We start from the raw sequence: 19,369 nt of genomic DNA, 5'->3' as shown, positions 1-19,369 counted from the left end.
GAAGTACTGGTCATGACCATTAACTGTAAAATTAATCATCAAGCATTTACAGTACAGTAATGATTGAACAAGGTGTGGAATACAAGATTTTGTAAATATATCTGCACAAAAAATTCCATACGCAGCAGCAACAGCATTACTTTACATAGGATATACAGCACAGAAACAGGCCACCTGGCCCATCAGTCCATGCCGGTGTTTATGCTCCACTTGAGCCTCTTCCCGTCTTTCCTCATCTAACTATCAGCAAAACCTTCTATTCCCTTCTCATCTATGCTTATCTAGCCTCCCCTTAAATGCATCTATACTATTGACTTCAACCACTCCCTTCCCATCAATGAGCTTATCGTGGATGATGGGATCGACATCATGGCCCCGACGGAAACTTGGTTGAAGGGCGATGGCACGCTCACCTCATTTTAAATTCTCGTTCTCTACCGCCCACCCAAGTACCATATAAATGTTATTACCGATATTTCTTGACCATTTGCCTCCCTCTGCACCAAATGATTTCTCATCCTCGGTGATTTCAACCTTCATCTCAATTCATCATGCTCGCTCTCCTCCGAGTTCACTAGCCTCCTATTCTCCCTTAATCTCTCCCTCCATGTAAACTCCCCAACCCATATTCATGGCCACCCGCTTGATCTTGCCATCGCCCGTGGCCTCGCTACTCCCATCGTGCAAAAGCAGATAAGGCTATCTCTGACCATTTCCTTGTATCATCCTCCACCCACGACCCCCTTCCACCCTGCCAACCCTACCTCCTTCTATGTCCGCCCATGGGAAAAAAATCTCTCCCGACTCTCTTACAACTGCACTTATCAACTTGCAACTATCCAGCCTTTGGCCCTCCATTCAACATGACATTTCTGCAGCTACCGATCTGCTCAATCACACCCTCACCATCACCGGTGATGCCCTAGCCCGTTAAAACAATTACTCTCACCCTGGCCGTCCCTCCCCCGTACAGCTCTGGTCTTTGATCCCTTGAACGGATATGGCGGACAATTGGTTTAGCCATTCACCGCCAGATACGGCTGGACCACATAAAGCATTATCGGGTCCTGCTCTCATCTGCCAAAATCGCTCACTATTCCAGAATCCTTCTGGAATGTAAAATTAAATCCAGGCTTCTATTCTCCACTATAAATCGCGTTTTTAAACTCTTCTCCCCAATGTCCACCCTCGCCTCCGACAATAAGTGTGAGGAGCTCATGGACTTCTTTGTCTCTAAGATTGAGACTATCCGTTTGTTCACCTCTTCCCTTCCTTCCCTGAGCCAAACTTTCTCTAAGGATTCCCCTCACCTAGCCTCACATCTTTCTCCAGCTTCTCTCCGACCTCCTCTCATGACCTTTCCAACCTTATCCTGTCCATGAGACCAACTTTCTGCTCCCTTGACCCTATTCCCACCAAACTAATGACCACCTAACTTCCTTTCCTGGCTCCCATGTTAGCCGACATTGTTAACAGTTCTTTCGCCTCAGGTACTGTCCCCCTCTCCCTCAAATCTGCCATCATCACCCATCTCCGCAAAAAACCAACCCTCGACCCCTCCGTCCTTGCAAACTACTGCCCTTATCTCCAATCTCCCTTTCCTCTCCAAAGTCCTTGAACGTGTTGTCACCTCCAAAATCCGTGCCCATCTTTACAGCAATTCCAGGTTTGAATCCTTCCAATCAGGTTTCTGCGCCTGCCACAGTACCGAAACGGCTCTCAAAGTCACAGCCATCCTTTGTGACAAAGGCAAATTATCCCTCCTTGTCCTTCTTGACTTGCCTGCAGCCTTTAACGCGGTTGACCACTCTATCCTCCAATGCCTCTCCACCGTCATCCAGCTGGGTGGGACTGCACTTGCCTGGTTCCATTCTTACCTATCTAATTGTAGCTAGAGAATCACCTCCAATGGCTTCTCTTCCTGCCCCCGCATCGTTACCTCTGGTGTCCCCCAAGGATCTATCCTTGCTCTCCTCCTACTTCTCATCTACATATCGCCCCTTGGCAACATCATCCAAAAACACAGCATCAGTTTCCACATGTATGCTGATGACACCCAGCTCTACCTCAATACTACTTCTTTCGACCCCTCCATGGTCTCTAAATTGTCAAACTGCTGGTCCGACATCCAGTTCTGGATAAGCAGAAATTTTCTCCAATTGAATATTGGGGAGACCGAAGCCATTGTTTTGGGTCCTCAACACAACACAATCCTTAGCCACTGATTCCATCTCTCTCCCCATCTCTGTCTGAGGCTGAACCAGACTGTTTGCAACCTTGGTGTCATATGTGACCCTGAAATGAGCTTTCGACCACATATCCACAGCATAACTAAGACTGCCTATTTCTACCTCCGTAACATCGCCCGTCTCCACCCTTGCTTCAGCTCATCTGCTGCCGAAGCCCTCATTGAAGCCTTTGTTACCTCTAGACTAGACTATTCCAACGCTCTCCTGGCTGGCCTCCCACATTCTACCCTATGTAAACTAGAGGTGATCCAAAGCTCGGCTGCTCATGTCCTATCTCGTACCAAGTTCCACTCATCCATCATCCCTGTGCTCGCTGACCTACATTGACTTCCGGTTAAGCAATGCCTTGATTTCAAAATGCTCATCCTTATTTTCAAATCCTTCCATGGCCTCGTCCTTTCCCATCTCTGTAATCTCTTCCAGCCCCACGACCGCCCCCCCCCCCCCCCCCCAAAGATGCCTGCGCTCCTCTAATTCTGCCCTCTTGAGCATCCCTGATTATAATCGCTCAACCATTGGTGGCTGTGCCTTCTGTTGCCTGGGCCCCAAGCTCTGGAACTTCCTGCCTAAACCGCTCCGCCTCTCTACCTCTCATTCCTCCTTCAAGATGCTCCTCAAAACCTACTTCTTTGACCAAGCTTTTGGTCACCTGCGCTAATTTCTATTTATGCAGCTTGGTGTCAATATTTGTTTAGCTCATAATACTTCTGTGAAGCGCTTTGGGACTTTTCACTACTTTAAAGGCACTATATAAGTACAAGTTGTTGTTCTCTGGTGGTAAAGAAGTTTTTTCTGAATTCCCTATTTGATTTCTTGGTGACTATCTTATATTGATGACGTCTAGTTTTGCTCTTTCCTACAAGTGGAAACACTCGGTCTCTACTCTGTCAAAACCTTTCATAATATGAAAGATCTCTATTAGGTCACCCAAGCTTTCTACTGTCAAGAGAAAAGAGACCCAGATTATTCATCCTTTCTTAATAGGTACAACCTCACATTTCTGGTATCACCGTTGTAAATCATTTTTGCACCCTCTCCACGGCCTTCAGCCGCCTGAGGAAGAGTGTTTGAAGATCAGGCCCTCAAATCTGGCACCAAGCTTATGGTCTACAGGGCTGTAGTGATACCCACCCTCCTATATGACTCAAGAGACGTGGACCATATACAGTAGACACCTCATATCGCTGGAGAAATACCACCAACGATGTCTCCGCAAGATCCTGAAAATCCCGTGGGAGGACAGACGCACCAACGTCAGTGTTCTCAATCAGGCTAACATCCCCAGCATCGAAGCACTGACCACACTCGACCAGCTCCGCTGGACGGGCCACACTGTCCGCATGCCAACACAAGACTCCCAAAGCAAGCGCTCTACTTGGAACTCCTACATGGCAAGCGAGCCCCAGGTGAGCAGAGGAAACGTTTCAAGGACACTCAAAACCTTCTTGATAAAAATGCAACATCCCCACCGACACCTGGGAGTTCCTGGCCAAAGGTCGCCCTAAATGGAGGAAGAGCATCGGGAGGGCGCTAAGCACCTCGAGTCTCATCGCCGAGAACATGCAGAAAACAAGCGCAGGCAGTGAAAGGAGCGTGCGTCAAACAAGGCTCCCCACCCACCCTTTCGTCCAAAGACTGTCTGTCCCACCTGCGACAGAGACTGTAATTCCAGAATTGGACTGTTCAGTCACCCGAGAACTCACTTTTGAAGTGGAAACAAGTCTTCCTCGATTTCGAGGGACTGCCTGTGATAATCTTTTTCATATGACCAGAATTGTATACAGTACTCCAAGTGTGGTCGAACCAAGGTTCGATACAAGTTTAGCATAACTTCTCGAATTTTCAATTCTATTCCTCTAGAAATAAACCCTAGTGCTTGGTTAGTTTTTTTATAGCCTTATTAACCTACGTGGCTACTTTTAGAGATGTGTGTATTTGAATGCCGAGATCCCTTTTAGATTCTTATTTTCCAAGTAATGTGATCTCCTCACTTTTTCTTATCAAAATGTAATGCTTCACATTTATGTGTGTAAAATTAATTTGCCAATTATATACCCATTCTGCAAGTTTATTAATTACTTCTTGTAATTTGTTGCAGTCCTCCTTTGTATTGACTACCCGCCCCCACACACACACACAATTTACTGTCATCTGCAAATTTAGAAATTGTGTTTTTGATTCAAATCGTTAATATAAATTGTGAATAACACCGGTTCCAGCACTGATCCTTGTGGGACCCAACTTTCTACCTTCTGCTACTCCAAAAAGCTACCCTTTACCCTTACTCACTGCTTTCTGTCTTGAAGCCAGCTGGCTATCCATTTTGCTACTTGCCCCCGACTCCGCATTCTCTGACCTTATTCATGAAACTATTATGTGGTCCTTCATCGAAGTCCTTTTGAAAATCTAGATGAACTACATCCATTGCATTACCCTCGTCTACTCTCTTGGCTACATCTTCAAAGAATTCAATGAGGTTGATTAAGCAAGACTTCCCCTTTTGAAATCCATGCTGACTATTCATTATTATATTTCTAGTGTCTAGATGTCCTATTTTCTCCCTTTAGTAGGGATTCCATTATTTTTCCTACCACCGATGTTAAGCTGACTGGTCTATAGTTCACTGGACATGTTCTATCTTGCTTCTTAAATATAGGTGTTACGTTAGCTATCCACCAGTCCTCTGTCACTACACCTTTTTCCAAAAAATTATTGAATATCTGTAATAGTGCCTCTGCTGCCCATCCCCAATTATCCTCGAGAAGGTGGTGGTGGTAATCCGCCTTTGTGAACTGCTACACTAAATCGTAGCAGTTTTTTTTGGATACAGCAGAGTGGTTTGCAGAGGGCAGTTAAGAGTCAACCACATTGCTGTGGGTCTGAAGTCACATATAGGCTAGACCGGGTAAGAGACTGCAGGTTTCCTTCCCTAAAGGAAGGACATTAAAAAAAAACGCAACTGGTTCACTAAACAATCCGGTAGCTTCGTCATCACCATTACTGATACTCGCTTTTTATTCCAGATTAACTGAATTTAAATCCCCCAACCGCCATGGTGGGATTTGAATTCACAATTCTAGATTATTCGTCCAAGCCTTTGGATTACTAGTCCAGTAACATAACCATTATGCTACCAGTAATTATTCCTATGCTCTCCTTTCCTGTTTCGTTTATACTTAGGCTGGTTTCATTTCTTGTAGATCCCTTGTTACGAATGCTTCATGCATTCGAAGAAAAGGACTTTAAATTTAACTTTTCACCATTATTTCTTCCTTTCACTTATTCACTGATGCACTATTACCATTAAACTCTCTGTCCCTTCCTGTCATACTCTTATCGTTACCCAAATCATCACACTGCTCCATTGCCTTGACTTTTCTCTTTAGATTTCTAAATTTTCCCCTCACCTGACCTCTTCCCCATGCTTTTAGTTTAAAGCCCTATCTACAGCCCTAGTTATTCGATTCGACAGGATACTGGTCCCAGCTGGAGTCGGTGGAGTCTGTCCCAACGGAACAACTCTCTCTTTCCCCAGTATTGGTGCCAGTGCCCCATGAATCAAAACCCCTTCCTCCCACACCAGTCTTTGAGCCACGTATTTAACTCTCTGATCTGTTTGTCCCTATGTCAATTTGTACATGGCTCAGGTAACATTCCAGATATTAATACCTTTGAGGTTCTGCGTTTTAATTATGACTTTAACTCCTCAACTCTCTCAGCAGAACCTCATTCCTAGTTCTACCTTTGTCGTTGTTTCCTATGTGGACCACGACAATTGGATCCTCCCCCTCACTCCAAATGTTTCTCCAGCAACAAGGAGATATCCTTAACCCTGGCAGGCAACGCAGCCTACAGAATTCGCAGTCGGGGCTCTAGAAAACAGCATCTATCCCCCTGCCTACATTGTTCCCTATCGCTACAACATTCCTTTTCTCTCCCCAACCCCTCACTTGAATAGCCTCCTGTACCATGGTGCTGTGGTCAGTCTACTTCATCCATCCTGCAGACGTTGCCCTCATCCACACAGGCAGCAAGAACCTCATACCTGTTAGATAAGCACAAAGGCCGAGGTTCCTCCAGCACTGCACCTGGGTTCCCTTTAACTGCATGAGTTGCAGTCACACGCTCCTGTCCCCGACCACTAACCAGACCTATACCATTACCCAACCCAAGGGGTGTGACTGACACCTGGATCAAAGTGTCCAGATAACTCTCCCTCTCCCTGATGCCCCACAACTTTGAGCTGAAGTTCCTCGAGATGCACTTATTGGAGACATTGTCATCCAGGATCATGGTGTTTTCCACAAGCTCCCACATGTTGCAATTGTGGCACACCACCTGCACTGCCATCTCTATTTAACCTTGTTTTAGTTATTTAATTTATTTAAAGTTTATATGTTTAATAACTTGGCTTATAGTTTAGTTTTTAACTAATTACAAGATCTAGTTTAAGGAAGGACATTCTTGCTATTGAGGGAGTGCAGCGAAGATTCACCAGACTGATTCCCGGGATGGTGGGACTGACCTATCAAAAAAGACTGCATCAACTGGGCTTGTATTCACTGGAGTTCAGAAGAATGAGGGGACCTCATAGAAACGTTTAAAATTCTGACGGGTTTAGACAGGTTAGATGCAGGAAGAATGTTCCCAATGTTGGGGAAGTCCAGAACCAGGGGTCACAGTCTAAGGATAAGGGGTAAGCCATTTAGGACCAAGATGAGGAGAAACTTCTTCACCCAGAGAGTGGTGAACCTGTGGAATTCTCCACCACAGAAAGTAGTTGAGGCCAATTCACTAAATATATTAAAAAGGGGGTTAGATGAAGTCCTTACTACTCGGGGGATCAAGGGGTATGGCGAGAAAGCAGGAAGGGGGTACTGAAGTTTCATGTTCAGCCATGAACTCATTGAATGGCGGTGCAGGCTAGAAGGGCTGAATGGCCTGCTCCTGCACCTATTTTCTATGTTTCTAAGTTATACGTAGACAAAATTAAATATTTACTTGTACTACAAAGTTTGGAGGCAAAACGTAGCATCTCCTTCCCCCTCCTCTCTAAATTCCCATTCTCCAAATTCCCAACTTTAACACTTTTGTTTAAGTGCACTCTGTTTAAGACCACTCTGTGCGTCAGCTGATAGTGTTAACTTTTATACCCTTGGAGCCAAATCCAAGTTACAAAGGGTGACTCAGCTCCCTGCTCACAGTATTTAGCACCTATTCAAGGCAAACAATTACAGCTAACTGACAGTTAACTACCACTGACGGGCAGTTTCCGTTAACTAGTTTTTAAAGCTGCAAGTAAAATTCAAAATGTTAAACTAAATTTCACTTTTTACAGCTAGTACTCACCCAGACCTTACCAGAGACTGCCACTCTCTCCAAATTCTCAACTTTAACACTCTGTTTAAGTGCACTCTGTATAAAACCACTGTGTGCAGACCACTTATTGAAAAAGCTTTTTCCATGAAACTTGGATAATACTTTCAATCCTCCAATTTGAAATCTAAGGATGTCATAGCAGTGCATTTGGAAAGAGGTGACATGATAGGTCCAAGTCAGCATGGATTTGTGAAAGGGAAATCATGCTTGACAAATCTTCTGGAACTTTTTGAGGATGTTTCCAGTAGAGTGGACAAGGGAGAACCAGTTGATGTGGTATATTTGGACTTTCAGAAGGCTTTCGACAAGGTCCCACACAAGAGATTAATGTGCAAAGTTAAAGCACATGGGATTGGGGGTAGTGTGCTGACATGGATTGAGAACTGGTTGTCAGACAGAAAGCAAAGAGTAGGAGTAAATGGGGACTTTTCAGAATGGCAGGCAGTGACTAGTGGGGTACCGCAAGGTTCTGTGCTGGGGCCCCAGCTGTTTACACTGTACATTAATGATTTAGACGAGGGGATTAAATGTAGTATCTCCAAATTTGCGGATGACACTAAGTTGGGTGGCGGTGTGAGCTGCGAGGAGGATGCTATGAGGCTGCAGAGCGACTTGGATAGGTTAGGTGAGTGGGCAAATGCATGGCAGATGAAGTATAATGTGGATAAATGTGAGGTTATCCACTTTGGTGGTAAAAAGAGAGAGACAGACTATTATCTGAATGGTGACAGATTAGGAAAAGGGGAGGTGCAACGAGACCTGGGTGTCATGGTACATCAGTCATTGAAGGTTGGCATGCAGGTACAGCAGGCGGTTAAGAAAGCAAATGGCATGTTGGCCTTCATAGCGAGGGGATTTGAGTACAGGGGCAGGGAGGTGTTGCTACAGTTGTACAGGGCCTTGGTGAGGCCACACCTGGAGTAGTGTGTACAGTTTTGGTCTCCTAACCTGAGGAAGGACATTCTTGCTATTGAGGGAGTGCAGCAAAGGTTCACCAGACTGATTCCCGGGATGGCGGGACTGACTTATCAAGAAAGACAGGATCAACTGGGCTTTGTATTCACTGGAGTTCAGAAGAATGAGAGGGGACCTCATAGAAACGTTTAAAATTCTGACGGGTTTAGACAGGTTAGATGCAGGAAGAATGTTCCCAATGTTGGGGAAGTCCAGAACCAGGGGTCACAGTCTAAGGATAAGGGGTAAGCCATTTAGGACCGAGATGAGGAGAAAATTCTTCACCCAGAGAGTGCTGAACCTGTGGAATTCTCTACCACAGAAAGTTGTTGAGGCCAATTCACTAAATATATTCAAAAAGGAGTTAGATGAAGTCCTTACTATTAGGGGGATCAAGGGGTATGGCGAGAAAGCAGGAATGGGGTACTGAAGTTGCATGTTCAGCCATGAACTCATTGAATGGCGGTGCAGGCTAGAAGGGCCGAATGGCCTACTCCTGCACCTATTTTCTATGTTTCTATGTTTCTATATGCTAAACACTGTCATGTTCATTTTAGCCACACAAACAAAACTTTCAGATACAGCACAAAAATATGAACCTGCAAAATGAACATTTAAAACATTGAGCTTCTTTCCTCATGTGGCATTGAATAACTTGCACGTATATAGCACATCATTATGCCCTCAGAAGATCATGATCCCTCAAGCAGCAAATTAAATGAATGCCTGAATAATCTGTTTTTAGGTAGTATTGATTGAATTTATATAGAAATACCCAGCTATCATGTGGTATCAGTCCTTTTGGATAAAAAGAATGCAATTAAAAGCCGAGAGATTACAAAGTGTAATTTAAATGTACTTGTCCAGTAGAATAAATATTTCACTGGTGTTCATCGTTCTATTCTGTCACACTTTATTTTTGCTAGAATTTAAATGTACACTATAGAGGAGTTGGTCCGAATAAATATTAATCGTGCCCTTAAGAGGTAAAGTGTAGTTTCCATTTTATATTTTAGTTTAATTACCAGGTAGATTGCCAATAAATGAAATAACACTTAAAGGTTCCTCTGAGATCAAGTAAAATTTTATTCGGCAAGAAACAGTTCCTAATGGGTGTCATTACATTAAAAAAAAGGAAAAGAAAACATGGAAAACCCACATCGGCATTTAAATTAATTGAAGACTTCATAAAAGGTTTAAGCTAGACTACTTCACCTGAGATGGATGATTCAGCCAACCTAATATTTTTCTACAAATTGCTATAGTAGAAAGAAATTGCATTTATATAGTACCCAATGACCTTGAAGTCCAAAACGACTTCATAGCCACTGAAGCACTTTTGAAGTGTTACTGTTGTGATGTGGAGAAATGCAGCAGCCAATTTGTGTACAGCAAAGTATACAAACAGCAATGGGATACATGACTAATCAAACTGTATCAGTGATGTTGATTGAGGGATACATTTTGGCCAGGACACGAGAACTCCCTTGCTCTTCTTCAAATTACACTATGGTAACTTTTACGTCCACCTGAGGGGGCAGATAAATTGAAGCTGGAAAATTGGTATAACAGGTACAATAGCCCAGAATTCATAGTGGGTAATGTCGGCAAACCACCAGCGTTCACCATCACTACCCCTCTGAAACCGAGCGTTACTTCAGGATTTAGCGCATCTAAATGTGGAAATCCTGCAATTGCAGTCAGCCATCACTGTTCCAACACTGGCTGTGCTGTTAAATACCCCATTAAATATTAAGCCTTACTGGAACAAGTGGATTTGGGGTTTTAACAGCAAATTAACTGGTAAACAGATGTTCCGGTCCTGAAAAACAAATTTTATATTTGTGGAATGTCAAATTTCTCCATTATGATAAAGAAAATCACAATTAAAAAAACTTCTGCTCTTACCTTATCCCAATCTTTATTTCGCTCCTAACATTTTTAAAAAGTCCAGATAAAAGCAGCTTCTCATTTCCGTGTTTCTTGTCTGTGAGAATTCTGCAATGTGATTGGCTGTTTAGACAGCTTGTTGACGTCACAGCAGCATCGCACCATGAATTCCCATGACAGCACTGAAATCAATTGAACATCGAAAAAGGCAAACTTCTTGCCACAGAGATCGCGACAATCTCCACAGAGATTGTGACAGCTTTCTTCGGGGCCAGAGGAGAGTGCCTTTCCTTCGCTGCTGACCAAAAATTACAGGCCAATGTATACCAATTGATTTAATCTCTCGTCCGAAAGACGGTATGTAGACAAAATATAATTTTTACTATTAACAATTATTCAGTGCATGAAATCAAAATGCAGGACTTTTACATTACTTATGTTAAGCATTGTTTTAGGTGCACTAAAACAAATAATTAGCAATCGTCATTGAGATCAACTGTTTCTCTAAAGGGAAAAAAGGAAATCAATTTCTTTAAAAAAAAAAGTTAGTGGTCAGCTATGGGAACAGGTGTCCTATTGCTTTGTTGGTCAAAAATAGTTTTGAAAAATGATTTGATGTTTGATATAAGTAGTTTTCAAAGTTACATAAAAGTCATACTCATTTCAGCTATAGTGACTCCGAAGGCATATGTACTCTGACATTTCTAACCACACATGAATGGTTGAAATTAAAGCATGGTTGTTTAAGACTAATCTCATCAAGAAACTAGAGCGATTATATACCAGCTTTCTAAAGTCCAAATTACTCAGATTGCAAATTTGATCGCAAATCCCAAAACAGGAACTGGGCAGACATACATAACGAGCCAGAATTTGCTGTAGCAGGGCATCCAACAGTGTCTGCTATTACTTACACTTAGAAATCACTGCCCTGCTCTCTCTCCATTACCTTGCATCTTCCTCCACCACAAACATTTCTTCAATTTTCCTTAAACAAAAACATTGGTTTCTGCCTCAAACAACTTCTGTGCAAAGCATTCCAAGCTCCAACAACAATTTATCCTATCCTCGCTAATAATTTTTAATTATGATCCCATGTCATTGATCTTCAACCTTACATCATTTTAAAAATATCTATTAAATCTCCTATCGCTGTTCCACTGGAAACAGTACCAGTATCTCAAATCTCAATTGTATTTTCCCATCATCTTGGCGAATTTACATTCATAGAATCAGAATGATACAGCACAGAAGACTATTCGATTCATTGTGCCTGTGTTTGTTCTTATGTAGAGCTATCCAATTAATCCCAGTCCCCTACTCTTTTTCCATAGCCCTGTACATTCTTTTCCTTTAAGTATTTATCCATTTCTTTTTTGAATGTCACTATTGCATTTGCTTCCACCAGCCTTTAAGGCAGCGCATTCCAGATCACAATAACTTGTTGTGTAATAAAATGTTACATCGCATCTGGTTCGTTTGTCAATCACCTCAAGTCTGTCTCCTCCGGTTAACAACCCTTCTGCTACAAGAAACAGTTTCTCCTTATCTACTCTATCAAAACCATTGCGGCAGGGATTGTGGATGCATTGGTTGTAACTTACCAAAATTCCTGGATTCTGGGGAGGTCGCAGCAAATTGGAAAACTGCAAATGTAACGCCCCTATTTAAAAAAGGAGGCAGACGAAAAGCAGAAAACTATAGACCAGTTAGCCTAACATCTGTGGTTGGGAAAATGTTGGAATCCATTATTAAAGAAGCAATAGCAGGACATTTGGAAAAGCAACATTCGGTCAGGCAGTGTCAGCGTGGATTTATGAAAGGGAAGTTATGTTTGACAATTTGTTGGAATTTTTTGAGGATGTAACGAACAGAGTGGATAAAGGGGAACCAGTGAATGTGGTGCATTTGGACTTCCAGAAGGCATTTGACAAGGTGCCACATAAAAGGTTACTGTACAAGAAAAAAGTTCATGGGGTTGGGGGTAATATATTAGCATGGATAGAGGATTGGCTAACTAACAGAAAACAGAGAGTCAGGATAAATGGTTCATTCTCTGGTTGGCAACCAATAACTAGAGGGGTGCTGCAGGGATCAGTGCTGGGACCCCAACTATTTACAATCTATATTAACGACTTGAAAGAAGGGACTGAGTGTAATGTAGCCAAGTTTGCTGATGATACAAAGATGGGAGGAAAAGCAATGTGTGAGGAGGACACAAAAAATCTGCAAAAGGACAGACAGGCTAAGTGAGTGGGCAAAAATTTGGCAGATGGAGTATAATGTTGGAAGGTGTGAGGTCATGCACTTTGGCAGAAAAAAAAAATCAAAGAGCAAGTTATTATTTAACTGGGGAAAGATTGTGGGGCCTGGGGGTACTTGTGCATGAAACACAAAAGGATAGTATTGCAAAGGGGATGGAGTATAAAAGCAGGGAAGTCTTGCTACAGCTCTACAGGGTATTGGTGAGGCCACATCTGGAATACTGCGTGCAGTTTTGGTTTCCATATTTACAAAAGGATATACTTGCTTTGGAGGCAGTTCAGAGATGATTCACTAGGTTGATTCCGGAGATGAGGGGATTGAATAGGTTGGGCCTCTACTCATTGGAATTCAGAAGAATGCAAGGTGATCTTATCGAAACGTGTAAGATTATGAGGGGGCTTGACAAGGTGAATGCAGAGAGGACGTTTCCACTGATGGGGAAGACTAGAAGTATAGGGAATGATCTTCAAATAAGGGGCCGCTCATTTAAAATTGAGATGAGGAGAAATTTCTTCTCTGAGGGTTGTAAATCTGTGGAATTCGCTGCCTCAGAGAGCTGTGGAAGCCAGGACATTGAATAAATTTAAGACAGAAATAGACAACTTTCTTAAATGATAAGGGCTTATGGGGAGCGGGCAGGGAAGTGGAGCTGAATCAATGATCAGATCAGCCATGATCTTATTGAATGGCGGAGCCGGCTTGAGGGGCAGTTTGGCCTACTCCTGTTCCGATTTCTTATGTTCTTAATTTTGAACATCTGTATAAATCTCCTTGCCTTCTCTGCTTCAAGGAGAACAACCCCAGCTTCTCCAGTCTTTCCATATAACTGAAATCTCTTATCCCCAGTACCATTCTGCATCCCCTCTTCAAGGCCTTGACATCCTAGTCCCAAAATTGAACAATACTCCAGCTGAGGCTTAACCAATGTTTTATAAAAGGTTTAGCATAACTTCTTTGCTTTTGTACTCTATGCCTCTATTAATAAAGCCAAGGATCCCATATGCTTGTTAAAAAAAACAGCCGTCTCAACTTGTCTTGCCACCTTCAAAGATTTGTGTATCCACACCCCCAGGTCTCTGTTCCTGCACCCCCTTTAAAATTGTACCATTTAGTTCGTAATGTCTCATCTCATTCTTCCTACCAAAATGTATCACTTTACACTTCTCTGCGTTTAATTTCTTCCGCCTCGTATCTGCCTATTGTACCAGTCAATGTCCTCTTGAAGTCTGTTACAATCTTCTTCATTGTTTGTAATATTTGCAATTCTCCAGTGCTCTAGCACACCCCCATAGCCAAGGAGGTTTGGAAGATTGCTGCACATGCTCTATAGTTTTAATGTTGTTTCTATAATGGGATGCCCAAAACGGCTGTGAAACATTAGTTAGACCACAGCTAAGAGTACCTAGCTCTGTCAAGCCCGTGTGGTAGCTGATGTGCAATAGTCACCACACGTTAAAAAAATTCACGCACAGGCATCTTCTACCCCCTCAACTGGAGTTCAGGACTGGAACCTCAGGTCCTTCATTGAAACACCTATGAACTTGTGGAAGCAAGTCATTCTCGTTCGAAGGATCGCCCATGATGATTATGAAGAGTACAATGTGTAGATTTGGGAACCCCATTATAAAAATGACATTAAAGCTATAGACAGTATGCTCTTAAAGAGAAAAGGTAAAGGAAAACACCCTGTGTTGTTAAAAAGGCCTGAAGTCCCCCTTCAAAATACTTATTTGAGTCTGATACTAAAACAGATATCAAAAAACACAGAATACTAGTGCTCCTCTAAAAAGAACATCCATCAAATATGGAACACAAAAACACTAAAAAAATAAATTGGTTAAGGTAAATTCTCTATGCTTCATTGTCCTCCAACCAAGCAGGTGTAGCTATATGCCCTTTCACAGTCCTGACTATTTTGAGTCAATCTACTTGGTTGATAACTAGTGGGGAAAAAACCTCAACTGGCAGAAGAAAATCACCCTCCCCAATATATAGGCCCCAAACACAGATTTCACAGCCTTTATGCCCCTGTTCCATACTCTCATATTACTCAAGATACTATAATCTGGAGAGGGCAAAGAGACTAACCGCTTCTTGAACTGACAGAAAGACCCGCAGCATGATTAATACAGTAAAAGCCTTAAAAGCCACAATATAGACAACCAAGTACAATAAATGTACAAAAATTAAATCTAAAAAAAAACTTCAGTTTAAACTGGTGAAAAAGTGGTTCAGTTTAATCTTCTCAAAATTGTCAAGATCCAATGGGATATAGGTAAACTGAATATTTCATAACCATAATTACTTAGTGGGTATGAACTCAGCTGAAATGGAGAGAGTTGGAGAAACCATTTAGATTTAGCTATTTCATTGATGTGCTCAGGAGGAATGGAAGCAGAAGCCAATTCAAGAGGGAGCCAGATAGCCTTTTAGCAAATGGAACTAATTTGGGGTATGGGATAATTTTAAACTTTGGAACAGGACAGATGGAATATAATTGTCTTTTCAAATCATGGCTTTTCGTAGGTCCATATGAAATTGCGAAAGAATCTATTTCCAAATGCTACTGCTTTATCATTACAATTCTGCAATTAACAAGAATTTGTAGAGCACAGCCATTTGTAAATGAAATGCATCGTTCACCCCACTTTAATACAATAACTATATTAATCTCTGCAACAAAAAAGGCAAAGAATGTGTGGAACAGATCATTTGACAAAAGCTTGCTTCAAGTTGTACTATTTTTAAACTAAAGAAAACAGTACATTAGAGGACAACTTTAACACAGAACAAAACTATATACTGAATGGCATTTTAAGTTTCATTTTAAGTCACTTTGATCAGATTGTTAAAGCAGTGACTCCTCTTCTTTGAACCAATCACAATGACTCTCCCCAATAGCAGATTAACTGTGCCTGTCAGTAGGCATTCCCCAGATGAGTTAAACTAAATTACTTACTGAAATAACAGAAGATCCTTGGTTGAGTTCAAACTCTAGATAGCTGTGTTTTCCCTGAAACTGAGGAATCTCACCATCACCTTCAGTCGTACTTTTAATTGTAACCATCAATTTGCCACACATATGCTTGCCAGCTGCATTGTTATATTCGTCCTAATTGCAAAGAACAAACACAAAGAAGCCTTGTATGCATTACTTTATTAAATGTCTTAATATAAGTAAATCAAGTCTAGATGTTCATTCAAGTGAATATACATATCTGCAAAGAAAGATGCAAGGCTTTTTTTTGTAAGATGAGGGAAGGAATGAAAGCATAAATTACAAGTTAAAGAAAAAATTGACCAGAAGGAATAATACTCTAAATTATACACAGCCCAGTAGTTTGGTGCACAGATGTGGTATAACAATCCATCGAAGTTTCGGGAACCAACAAAAATGGAGATCAAAGCAAGAATCGCCAGGACAGGAGAAACAAGAGCAAATTGTGAGAGGGGTGGGGGAAAAGAACAAGTGCGATCAGCAAAGTAAGGGTTTGATTAATGGGAAGTAGTGGAGGAAGGATTTCAATAAATGGAACTGTGATAGGAGAAACCTGATCAACAGAATGTGGTACCTTGCTATGCTTGGAGGTGAAAGGAGATTTAGATCAAATGGGTTTGGGTCCTGGACACATGGGACAGGTTTTGTTTTTAAAAAAGTAAAATGTTAATTTTGAAACAAAGCTAAAATTATAAACAGAAAATTAAAAATGGCTGCCCCAAGAGTTCGAGTGGATTTGATTGCTCCATTATGCAGACAGCATAGATCAAACATTAGATGCTCAATACAGTATCAGACATAGATTACAGATGAGTTTCTTTTTAAATAGCTAGATGAGAAAACATATTATGTACAGCACTAAATGTTTTTATGCTGAGCCCCCCCCATCGGAGATTCATATCCCATCTGTGCCATTTCTACCAACCCGACTCACATTAGCAATTCGTGTGCTTGCAGCTGCTAAAGCTAACGTTTACAAAAGCTATCGATGTTGCCTCATGTAGCCAGAGGAGATGCATTATGGGTCGACCTCAACATAGTGCTGGATATTTGAAACCTATCAATTTGTATAAGCAGATGTTTGACCTCTGAGCTGCTTCTCGTGCAAGAGTAAAGCAGCTCTTGCTAAATTCATACTCCAGCTTTCTAATCATATGACCCATAGCTACACTTCCACTATTCCTTAAGTGGACATCAAAACTTTCCATTGAAATTCCATCATCTTTTAGACGTCTCTTTCACTTAAACCTCCCTAGTTCCTTTCCCATATGCCTTTCTAAAATCTTTCATTATTAAATCCAAGTGTACAATGATCATTAGATTTCCAACGACTTCCAGGTAACTAATAATTTCTGGTCCACTAAAATTAACATCTGCTCAGGATCTTGCTTTACATGTTGCTCGAAGAAGCAGTAATTGTACTCTTTCTCTTCCTCCGCCCCCCCTCCCCCCACCTCACTTGGTTTTCATTGTGTATTTATTTTACCTCTCATACTGACATCATCTATAATTAGAGCATTGTAATTTCCTGTGTCTCCTGCCCCGTCCCCACAAGGTTCTATCCTTGGCCCCCTCCTATTTCTCTGTTTCTATCTACATTCTTCCCCATCTGAAAACACAGCGTCAGTTTCCACATGTACGCTGACGACACCCAGCTCTACCTCACCACCACTCCATGGTCTCTAAATTATCAGACTGTTTGCCTAACGTCCAGTACTGGATGAGCAGAAATTTCCTCCAATTAAATATTAGGTAGACCGAAGCCATTGTTTTCGGTCCCCGCCACAAACTCCGTTCCCCAGCGACTTACTCCACCCCTCTCTGTTCACAATCTCGGTGTCATATTTGACCCTGGAATAAGCTTGTGACCACATATTCGCAGCATAACTATTTCCACCTCCGTAACATCGCCCATCTCCGTCCTTGCCTCAACTCATCTGCTGCTGAAACCCTCATCCATGCCTGTTACTTTTATACTTGACTATTCCAACGTACCCCTGCCTGGCCTCCCATACTCTACCCTATGTAAACTTGAGGTCAACCAAAACACTGCTGGCCGTGTTCTAACTCGCACCACGTCCTGTTCACCCATCACCCCTTTGCTCACTGACCTACATTGGCTCCCAGTTAAGCAATGCCTTGATTTCAAAATTCCCATCGTTGTTTTCAAATCCCTCCATGGCCTCACCCCTCCCTATCTCTAACCTCCTCCAGCTCCATCCGAGATATCTGTGCTCCTCTAATTTGCTGATATATGTAGTCCAACGCATAAATTTAAACTATGTTTTCATTCTCTCTCTTCTAGGTTTGAGGCCATGCCCTCGTGTAGTATCTATGATTATAGTAAGCATAAACATAACCTTCAATATGCAATCTTTACCAGGCTATGACCTGTGTCCTGGCGAATTGAATAACTAGGACTGCAGATAGGGTTTTAAACTAAAAAAAGAGGTGGGGAGAAATTTTGAAATTTAAGAGAGAAAAGTCAATGCAATGGCGCAGTGTAGTGATCTGGATAAAGATAAGCAGAGTGTGACAGGAAGGGACATAGATTTTAACGGCAATAGTGCATCAGGAAATAATGATTTAAGATTTAAAATGAAAGGCTCTTTATCTGAATACATAAAGCATTCATAACAGGATAGTCGAATTAGTGGCACAAATAGAGATAAATAGCATTAATCTAATAGCCATTACAGAGACATGGTTGCAAGGTGACTAAGGTTGGGAACAAAATATTCCAGGTTACATGACCTTTTGAAAGATAGGCAGAATGCAAAAGAAGGGGGTAGCTCTGATAATAAAGGATGACATAAGGACAATAGTGGCTTGGAAGATCAGGAAGTAGATACAGTATAGGTGGAAATAAGGAAAAACAAGGGGCAGAAAACACTGGTGGAAGTAGTTTATCATCATCATCATAGGTAGTCTCTCGAAATCGAGGCCCCCTAACAATAGCTAAACCGTTGGACGGTATGAATCAACAAATAATAGGTGCTTGTAGCAAAGGTAATGCAATAATTGTGAGGGACTTTAACCTTCATATAGACTGGGCAAATCAAATTGGCAAAGGTGGTCTGGAGGACAAGTTCATAAGAACATAAGAACTAGGAGCAGTAGGCCATACAGCCCCTCGAGCCTGCTCTGCCATTTAATACAATCATGGCTGATCCGATCATGGACTCAGGTCCACTTTCCTGCCCGTTCCCCATAACCCCTTATCGGTTAAGACCCAGTTCCCACAACTCTCTGAAGTAGCAAACTCCACAGATTTACAATCCTCAGAGTTGAAATTCCTCCTCCTCATAAATTGCGACCCCTATTCTAAAATTCTGCTCTCCCTAGTTCTAGTCTCCCCCATCAGTGGAAACATTCTCTCTGCATCCACCTTGTCAAGCCCCCTCATAATCTTACACGTTTTGATAAGATCACCTCTCATTCTTCTGAATTCCAATGTAGAGGCCCAATCTACTCAACCTTTCCTCATAGGTCAACCCCCTCATCTCCAGAATTCATGGAATGCATCAGAGACAGTTTCCTAGAACAATATGTTGTGGAACCAACCACGGAACAGGCTATTTTAGATCTTATATTGTGTAATGAGACAGGGTTAATTAGTAATCTCATAGTAAAG

General features: G+C 41.9%; 1 protein-coding gene across 1 annotated transcript in view; it reads right to left on the bottom strand.

The window, feature by feature from the left end:
- The window catches only part of smchd1 (structural maintenance of chromosomes flexible hinge domain containing 1), a 302,280-nt gene that overhangs the window by 33,211 nt on the left and 249,700 nt on the right, over window positions 1-19,369 (bottom strand). The window contains exon 37 of the mRNA XM_070893027.1: window positions 15,697-15,849. Within this exon, the coding sequence (XP_070749128.1) occupies window positions 15,697-15,849 (153 nt within the window). The remainder of the gene's footprint in view (window positions 1-15,696; window positions 15,850-19,369) is intronic.

Source organism: Pristiophorus japonicus, chromosome 1, assembly GCF_044704955.1.
Source record: "Pristiophorus japonicus isolate sPriJap1 chromosome 1, sPriJap1.hap1, whole genome shotgun sequence".
NCBI classification, from domain to species: Eukaryota; Metazoa; Chordata; class Chondrichthyes; family Pristiophoridae; genus Pristiophorus; species Pristiophorus japonicus.
This window is presented reverse-complemented; position numbering and strand designations above follow the sequence as displayed.